The sequence below is a fragment of the Mesitornis unicolor genome, unplaced genomic scaffold, assembly GCF_000695765.1.
Source record: "Mesitornis unicolor isolate BGI_N332 unplaced genomic scaffold, ASM69576v1 scaffold2733, whole genome shotgun sequence".
NCBI classification, from domain to species: Eukaryota; Metazoa; Chordata; class Aves; order Mesitornithiformes; family Mesitornithidae; genus Mesitornis; species Mesitornis unicolor.
The window spans coordinates 1-10294 of NW_010173769.1; the positions used below are offsets into that span (position 1 = coordinate 1).

The window sequence follows — 10294 nt, forward strand, 5'->3', positions numbered from 1 at the left end:
ATATAAAGTTATTGGTTTTTATTTTTAAAGCAGATGTTTAGAGGACTTTTTCTTTTACAATTACAAGTATTCAATCCCTTCAAGGACTCCTGTCACTCTACTAAACTGTCCACTTCCATTCTGTTAACACAACAGCTATCAAAATCATTTTACATCAGCAGTAACTAACAGAGGTGTCACAGTAGCAGCTGATGAATTGTGACTATTTGACAAACCTTGGATCGCAGTCAATAAGTGCCCATCCTCCATGGAATTTTTCGTCATCTGGCAAGAGCAGCTTCATGTAGCTCTGCAACAGCTGGCTGATCAGTTCCTGATGGCTCCTCAGGTTCTCCTTGTGCAGGGCTTCGTGCTCTTTCTCTTTTGTAAATATGGAGTAAAGATCCTCTGTTACAGGGATACCCTGCATCAAATCTAAATAAAACACAAAACACCAGACAAGGAACCAACAGTTAAAAGTGATATACGGCAATAGTCTGTTGATTGCTTTGTACTTCCTTCCAAATGTTTCCTATCGAAGATACTCTCAAAAAGTGGTTATTCTTTCTGATATAATGTTGCCTGAAGCTAAAAACTCAGTAGGTATGATACTATTTTCTCTCAGTGAAAAGCAAGAGTTAACTCATCATTTTAAGAGATACTCACTAGACAAATTTAACTTTGTCTAACAGAGAGACCTTACAAGACAATCAACACTAAAGTGAAGTTAGAAGCAGATTCTACAGTGAGTTACGCTACATGTAATCGTTCCGATCTGAATGATATTTAATCTCCAAATGGAGAATGACTGGTCCATATGGTGCTCACTACAGACATGAACATTATATACAACCAAGGTGCTTTTAAGCTTCAGGAGAAAAAAAAAGAGAAAAAAAAATCAGTCAAAAAGATAAAGCCAAGATGATTTCAATAAACTTTTTAAAATACCATAGCTCAGCTCAGTTGAAGCTGTATTCTTACCTATGACCGCTTGCCTATAAGCATCCCTGAAACGATTCAAGTAGTATCTGTTTGCAGAATTCACTCCATCCTTCATGACCCCTGCCAGCTTTCTTTCACCAGTCCTCGTGAAGTCACCCTGTTACACAAGAACACGTGAATATCACACACGCAACCTTGAAGTAGCGGTCTTGGCTAAAAAGATCTGGCATTCTGAAACTCAGAACTGAACAGATGACAACTCGGAGATTATGTTCAAGTAACTACTTCATATAGAAGTTGAAAATCCTGCTTTTCAAGAGCATTTACTTTTCACTGCATTGTTTGACTGCAGAGAATCTTATGCTTTTGACAGACTGACAGATTCTATAGGGAGTCCTAATAGAAAACAGCAGTCTGGACATATGTGCCAGCTAATATTAAAGCAGAACTTCCAAGACATCAGTCACTGGGGTGCTTGAATGCCTAAACAAATCCCCATCGCCCATATTCCTTGGCCTTTAATGCAAAAGGAACACTACTGGAACAATGGAGAAGACTGGAGCTTACTAAAAAATCACTTTCATCTTCTCTGCTTTTGCTACCAAAACAAGACAAGCATAACATATTGAAGGAAAATAGAACATATCCTCACAAGCTCAGAAACAAAAGAAAGTTTCTAGGCCACAGAAGGCTTAGAATTTGAATAAAAAGCAGTGTTGGTAGTTACATTTCACTAGAGGATTCTATTTCAGAGAGAGTCTGAACATTGGCACAGAGCAGTTCTAAAATCCACATGAACTACTATGAAGAACGTTTCAAGTGTGTTTCAGTTTCAAATAAAAAGAAAGATCACAATTAAACTGAAAATAAATTTAATCCATGAACCTCAATAGTGAGTAGAGAAATCTTCAAGCAGAATGGCTGAAAAACTAGATCTGTAAATTGAGTCCTGTGCTTCAGATTTAAATATTCACAATCAAGAGAAGCATGTCAAGCTGCTTTTTATTATTTTTTAAGAAATATTATTGTAAAAACTAATCAAACTTCAGTAGAGAAGTTTAAAGATATTTCACTGTTAAGCATTTCCACTGAAAAGGTTTTTTTTCAATGCCAAATACCAGGAATACTAAAAATTGTTCCACCAGTGACTATACACACTGAGAGTAGCTCAAATTCTGACTTTTCAAAGCAGCAGGAGTGATCAGTATGGAATTTCATGCCTAATTTCAGATCTTGGTAGACAGACTGCATTATAACTAATTAAGAAAATATAACTAATTAATATCACATATCCTGATCTTCGGTCCTTCCAAGTATTTTTTGAAGTACAACTGTGCCTAAATGTAAATAGAAGTAATGCTTTATATAGATCTTCAACTCTTAGCTCAGAGTTTGTATCTAGACATGAAACTAACAGAACTAAGTTAAAATCCAGCCAGCACTGCCACAGGATGCCTGAACACTCAAATCTTCTCCAATTCATACCAAGTGTGATACAAAATATTCTTTTAATGAAAGGTCTCATATCTCTTCAAGACAAAAACATGGAGACTATTTGGCTACCTTTGTTACATATATAAGAGCTCTTCACTGGACATAAAACCTGTAACATAACACACGATTCATTATCAGAACAGATAACACACTTCACCCTTTACCTTTAATGCTGCTGTGCCCGCGTACTGCCGGCTTATGGCATCCCCGTTGTTTGCCCATATGATCTGGTAGATTCTATTGCATTTCACTGGCAAAGGCTGTTCTGGTGGCATCACACCCAGTTTTTTGAGCTGGAATTTGACATAATTAACAAATAAAAATAATACTCAATATCAGAGGTTGATAAAGAAAATGGGAACACTTGGCAAGCATTTAATTGTAACGTTTTATATGATCTGAAAAAGGAACCCATTCTGCTAATTTGTCAGATTAAACTGTTAATTAAAGTTAAATTAAACAGATTAACTGTTAGCAATGAATCACTAATTCATTGTTAAACATCATTTTACTGGATGCAGCAGTAATACATTAATTATGGATGCAGGAGTCAATCTTCAAACAAAAATTAGCGGAAGGAAAACAAGTTACTCTAGATTACTCAAGATCTAGGAAGTGTGTCTATTTCCTATAGATAACTATCAAAAGCACAGATATCACAGAGCTTTAACATAGATAAACAAGTCCATGTCTTCTATCACTAAGGAACTTGTGACCTCAAAGATGTGAAAATTAAAAAATGGAACCTCTCTCGTTACAAGAAAAAGCACACCAGATTTGTAATCTTTTGCTTCTAGACACGAAAGCAAATGTAGTGGCTCCATCTTCAAACTTACTCCTTCCCCAAATAAAACCTTAAAACTACTTTATACATTGTGTTTATTATTAATGCTTGTGCATTCTCAACGGTTGCTGTTTAACACCGATACTGAAAGTAAGATAACTTACCCTTCAGAACAACCAGTACTTAAGTTTTTCCAAGATAAGTCTTGGGTACAGTACAAACTCAGGTCTTTTTACACACACTGAATTGGTAAAGCAGCACATATGTAATTGCAATGCGGTCACTAAACGTTAGGTGAACTGGAGGGATGACTTGGACTAAATCATAGGCAAAACTCAATTTACAAACAATAAAAAAATGCTCAAGCACTCTTTGCAAGTTAGATGAAACGTGATACGAGTCTGTTCATTGACTTTGAAAGCTATCAAGTTCTCAGCTGAGAGAAAACAAGTCCTGTGGTTCCAAGGAAGTGCAAAGGCAAGGTACACTTAACTCTCAATTTTCTGAGAGAGAAACAACTATCAAGAGACAACTGATCTCCCTTCCTGCTGCACCACAGCATTTCACTTCAAAGTGACTAAAGGAGCATCCAACTTCTAGATTTTCAGTCCTTTAACATCTCATTTAGGGGAGGGATTTATTGGGGGCAAGGAAGTCTTTTGGTTTTAACCTTTGTATTACTACACAACTTAAATTAAAATGGCTCAATCATAGCAAGAGAATCCTCTCCAAGGTGTGGACTGACAGTCATTTTCTCTCTGAAGGAGGAGCCCAGGCATCACAGTTTTAGAATTATTTCAAGTTATTTCAGCTATACATACAGCTTGCAGCTTCATGGCTCTCCAAGTAGTTCACAAAGTTCCTTTTCAGCACAGGTTAGTTTAGCATCTTTCAAACACACAGATTTCCCTGTGTATAACAATTAAGTTCTGGGGCACTCAGTACTTGTAAAAGTACATCAGTTCTACATGCCTGCTGTTCCATGACCACTCTTGCAATAGCAGCCTGCACCACATTGGTACGATCCAGGCAGTCCATGCAGTTAACTCGAAAAATTCCTTCCTGTTTGCAAATCACGCCAGCTTGATCAACCCTTTCAAGAGAAAAACAGAGCAAAAGCATACTGAGAAACTTAAAATGCAGTGCAATTTACCAGCTTCCACAGTAAATTTTACACATGGAGTATTATTTATAGTTGCACTCATCACTCTGGCCACACACCACTCTGAGTTAACTACTCTTGCTCCCACCCATCCTTTTTAGTCTAGACTAGATACCGAACGTACATCCTATTGGGGCCATAGACATAAGTAATCAGATGTTGAATTCAGTTCATATGTATGAAATATAAGCTTTCAAGACAAAAGACACAATTTCAAAAACACAGAAGCCAACAGTAATGACAGCAACATCTCACTTACAAAACACATTGAACAGTATACAGTAATTGAAGACTGCAGCCATACTCATGACTGAAATGCATGAACTTTAATCAGTACAAATGAAAAGGTCAAACATGTCTACTCTTTTCAATAGTAAGACTGGCATCCTAGGGCTTCTGGGTCAAACACAAAGTGTTTCACATTAAATACAAGAAACTCTAAAAGTGTTAAATGCAGTAAAGCTCGGGCAGAAAACGGCATCAGAGCATTTCTGCTGTTACGTGTGTAGAACACCAATACCTCAACACAAAAACTCTGACGCATAAGCTGGGCACCAAGACAGGAATATAAATCAAGCCAGTTATGACAAAACCAAGGCCTCTGAATATGTAACCTTTTTTCTAGAAATATTTCATGCTAATGTAAAAGCTTTTAAATACCTACCAGCACCACTTCATGTCAAGAATAATATCATGAATAGCATCAGTCAGGGTCTGAACATTTTCAAACTTCATTCCTCGGCTAAAATACAGAATTTCACAGAAGTTAGTTTGGAGGAGAGTAGTGATTTTTGTTAACATTACAAATAATATAATTAAGTAAAGAAAGATACTGTTTAGACTAAGTGGGAGAGACAGACATTCTACCTGCAATAAACTTTAAATAGCAGTCAATACTCATAACTATTTTAAAGCACAGTTCAGTATCTAAATCCTACAGACACATCACCCCCTTCTCCTCCTAACCCACCAGGTTGTTCTCAGTATTGTCTCTGTTCACTCAAGGTCACGGTGCAAAAAAGAAACAGTCCTGGTCACTACAGCAGTTCTCAGGAGGAAAGCAAACAAATGAAAATGAAAGGCCTCTTAAACAAAACAATAACAAATCAATTCAACAGTATTACAGAAAAGAAGTCTCAAAGACCATCACTATTTTGAGGGTTTTTTCCCCTCTCAGGCAATATCTACTAATGACATTACTGACTTAGTCAGTAATGCTTTCCCAGGCCAGACGCAATCCCTAGATCAAGTTAGGAAATGAAGATCAAAACAGTTTTTAGACCTCATACTTGTACATAAATGCAGTCTACTTGGAGCATGTTCAGAGCAGAGCCACAAGGATGGTGAGGGGCCTGGAGAACAAGCCTTATGAGGAGCAGCTGAGGGAACTGGGCTTGTTTAGCCTGGAGAAGAGAAGGCTGAGGGGAGACCTCATCACCACCTACAACTACCTAAAGGGAGCTTGCAGAGAGGTGGGTGCTGGTCTCTTCTCCCAGGTGATGGAGGATAGAACAAGGGGAAATGGCACCAAGCTGTGCCAAGGGAGGTTCAGATTAGAGATAAGGAGGAAGTTCTTTACTGAGAGGGTCGTCAGAAGCTGGAACAGGCTGCCCAGGGAGGTGGTGGAGTCACCATCCCTGGATGTATTTAAAGAGCGGGTAGATGAGGTACTTAAGGATATGGTTTAGGGGGTAGACAGGAACGGTTGGATGTGATGATCTCAGAGGTCTTTTCCAATCGAGCGATTCTGTGATTCTGTGAAATACATGCCTGTGGGACAGATCACGTGCTTGGGCATGTGAACACTGCACTAGACCATAACAACATCGGAGTAATGAAAACAGCAACTATTTACACTGGATTAAAGTAAAATCCAGAGTATTTTATAATGGAAAAACAGCATCAGGGTCCTGAAAGAACCCCTCATATATTAACAGAAACAAGAAAAACAGAAGAATGGTTTGTAGTAAAGAATTAAGAGCAGAATGCTACCGTTTGAAAAGCAGGTCAGCCACAGCTTTACATTCGTAGCATGTTTAAGGAAACTCTCTTGCTTCAAAAGCATAACAACAACTAGACATTTAACAGCTCAGGGACACAAGATCAACAGACCCAAACTGGAACTTTTACAGTGCTTTAGTTTACAAAATGCATTCTTCCTTTTTAAAGGAAAAGTGTTTCATGCAGAAGTAGAAATAATAATGGTTTTTCTCCTCCTTCCTACTCTCCTTTCATGCTAATAAAATAAGATGCAAAGTGACATGTTTAAAAGGTCTCTTACCAGTGCTCATGGAAGTCAAATGAAACATAAGTCAGATTTGCATTGTTGTACAGAAGAACTTGTTTAAGGTAAGCATCTCCAATAATCTTCTCTCTGCCTGTCTGATCCACCAAGTTAATAATAACCTGTTCAAAAGTTTAATTATTTAACACTTGTCATCTGCTACACAACTTGTTCAGATATACACCATGGCATAACAAATAGCTCAAGAGTTAAAATATTTGTAGTTCTTGCTCTTTTTTAGAGGTTACCTACAAGGACACTTTAAAAACTTAGTAGAATTCTATTTATGTATCACCTTTCCAATTGTCAACAAGCTTGTAAAAAACCACAACTCATATCACCAAGAAAAACAAACTAAAAACATTAACTTGCATCCCCTGCACTTCCATAAGATGACTATTTTATCACGTAGCACTCACCTGCTTTTTGTAATTTTTCAGCTGTTCTTCAAAGTGTGCACGAAAGCAGGACACTGTTTCATTTTCACCTACAAGGCAGAGCAGATAAATAGAAAGAGCCTGTTCAGCAACAGCTGGAAGTATTAAACCATGCCCAGATCTACACTCTAAAAAACCAAGATATCTTCACTTAACATACTTAGACACACAACACCACACTGTACAGAATTACTTTTAAAGGTCTTTCATCAATTTGCTCAACTTCAACATTGTTGTTCTACCACTATAGAGTACAGGAAACACCATTACGTTTTGCTAATTTTAACTTCCTGTGCAGAGCAGATTGGACAACAAATTAACTTCTAATAAACCTGTTTAATCCTTCCACACATGCGATACAAAGCAACACAAACACCTCTTTCGAAAGAAGAGTGCTTATATTTGTTTTCCATCTTTTGAAAAAGCAAAGTGAAGTAAAAGAAAGGTTTGCAGTTTGCAAAGGACACAGGACAGGAAGTGTTATCCAGTTCTTAGAGTACAAAACTACTTGTAACTAAAATTAAAAACCACACCACTGTGATGTATCTAAAAGCCATCTAGACGTGATGCTCAGGGACATGGTTTAGAAGTGGGCATGGTAGAATTAGATAACGGTTGGCATGATGATCTTAAAAGTCTTTTCCAACCATAATGATTCTATGAAAACAGAAATCCGAATTGTCTTCCTCCCCAACCCAGAAAACACTGCAACAAATAAGGCTAAACATAAAACTGGTACTTAATTAAATATTGAAATTCAAGACCTGTTGGAATTTACAGTGGACAAGATGTCAGAGCTCTGCATAGTTGCAATTAGAGCAGGAGTTAATTGGAGTCAAGTCATTACTATTAATTCAGCCTTCTAGAAAGTGCCACTGAAAGACTAGAAGTAAAGCAACACTGCAGTGAACCTATTTCTAAGGAAGCTCTTATCTTTATGTATTACCACTCAAATACTTACTCTTGTCCAGTCGGGGCCGTGGGTTATATCTATATCCAACCTGGCTCCAGAAAACAGGCACAGAGCCTCTTGTTTGTATAAATGAAAGGGTATGATTATGAACGTGAATCAGTTGCTCTGTCTCAACATAATTTGCCACATTTCCATTTTTATCAACACCTCTTCGCTTATACCGCATTCCTAGGAAGGACGAGAGCGATCAATTAATATTTAAGTATTAGTCTTAAACATTAATAATTTTTGCTATTGTTTTTGACAATGATAACACAAGGAGAGAGTTCCACCCAAAAAATCCACAATCAATAATAAGTGTCACTCCTATGCTAGTCTAATCCCCAAATGTTATGTTGACTATATGGATAAAGTTTATTTACTGTTACACTACAAGCAATGGTAACTAAATTGACAGTGCAAGGCAGTCTACTGGCACTACATATAGTCCACCCTAACTGGTGCATTACTCCCTGTTCTGTCAAATTTAGCAGGAAGTTTTACTTCAGTACTCAGTATTTTCCATGAACCTAAAGGCCACTTTTACTGACAGATGCTCCACTCCTCACAAGCAGCCCAAGAAGATTTGCATGGGAACAGAGGACTGACTTCCCTCCGTTGTTTTAACCTGTACAACTAATTCTGCACATTAACAAAAGATGCTGCTCTTCTAACTACACTATTTTTTTGCCTAGCTACCTCTGATCTGATCATTAAACAGAACACATAACTACTTGCATATGGAGGTCTGCACATTCTTTACTCAAAGGAGAGTACATTGCTATTTCAGAAAGGATGCGGGTGGTAGCAAGGGATGGGAAAGTAAAAAGGGTTGCAGAGATTCAAGGCCATGGTTCCTAGCACAGAAATTCAGCTCCACGGAATCAGAAAAACTCTGTTTCAAGTCCTGACATAGCACTGGACCAAACATTTGAACTGAACCTCAGCAGCACTGGCTAAGAACTACAGGAGAAAAGAAAAGGGGTTATCAATAGGGCAGTGAAAGGAACGTAAAATACCTATCATACGGACATTTATAGGGTCACAAAATGTCAAAGTAGTATTACAGCCTTAATCAGACAGGGGCTTTTAGACTAAAGCATCAGACTCCCCCTTTACTTATGGTTATGCCCTGCCACCATCAGTGGCTATTACACCAAAACCCAAACTCAATCATTCCACAGGAAACTTCAGATCCCATACAGAGACTCCTACTCTCTTAAGCTTCAGAACAGCTACCTTCCTTTATCTCATGATACCTTCCCTTAAGGTCTTAGGCATGGTGATAATTTAGTGCAGTGGTTATTTTTCTTTCTTTTTTTATTTTTTTTTAATCCCTAACAAGCTGCCAGAAGATAAGAATCAGTGTATTTAATGTAGAAGTAATTTAGGCTTTCAAATCCTCTAGAGTTTTTCTAGGGGGCGAGTTTTCTCAACTACAATATATCAGAAATGAAAATAAGTAATTTTAGCTAAGAGTTCAAAGTATTACAGAGTAATATAACAGCATTACACAGTTCCATATCAAGGTAAGCTCAATAGGTTTTTTCCTTGGGTTTTTTGACCTGTTAAAAACCTGGCTGTGTAGGAAAGGAGTTGAACATAGTGTAGTGTATCTTAAAAAAGATCTGATACACTGAAGAGCCTTAGAGTTGAACAGGACCTACTAAAGTGTGAAGTGTCTTTCTTTCTATGCTTCTAAGGACAAGGAGTATTTCTTGCCTGCCTTGCAAGGTGCAAGAGCAAAGCATGGTTCTTATTTCACACCTCAGCCCTACATAAACATCTCCAGGGATGCAGGCACACACACACGTGCCTTTTCAAGTCTCTATTCAGCTGCTGTCAAAGCCCTCGAAAGGAAGACCTTTGAAAATTTAAGTCCCACCCAGGCCTACTGAAATATTTGCAAAGATGGAACATTATCTCTGAACTGTGACCTCCAAAGATGCACGCAGTGCAGATACAGCTCTAGGTAGCAGCCGTGTAATGCTGATGTACTACAGCCTTTTTTTTTCATCCTATGAGCAGGAAAGGCAGCAGCAAATGCTTCAACAAGAGCTGAGCATCTGCTGAACAACACAGCACTCTTTGGAGTTTCGTCTTCTGCATCCCTCTCCAGTGTTCAGGAACAATCCCAATACCTTGAACTATGTTTGCCTACCAGCTCTGTGCCGACTCCGGCGTGAAATAAGCGCCACCAGAAATGTTGGATGAACGTCATCTACACAGGTTGATTCCTGAGGAGGAGTTTCAGGACTGC

General features: G+C 38.1%; 1 protein-coding gene across 1 annotated transcript; it reads right to left on the reverse strand.

The window, feature by feature from the left end:
• Positions 1-215: 215 nt before the first annotated feature.
• LOC104535550 (phosphatidylinositide phosphatase SAC2) lies at positions 216-10289 on the reverse strand (the record flags this gene model as incomplete). The annotated part of the gene is made up of 9 exons (XM_010180813.1): positions 216-414; positions 961-1078; positions 2580-2708; positions 4172-4292; positions 5026-5103; positions 6643-6767; positions 7065-7132; positions 8044-8223; positions 10196-10289. Coding segments are annotated over 9 exons (1112 nt in total), but the record flags the coding sequence as incomplete, so codon positions are not given.
• Positions 10290-10294: the final 5 nt, after the last annotated feature.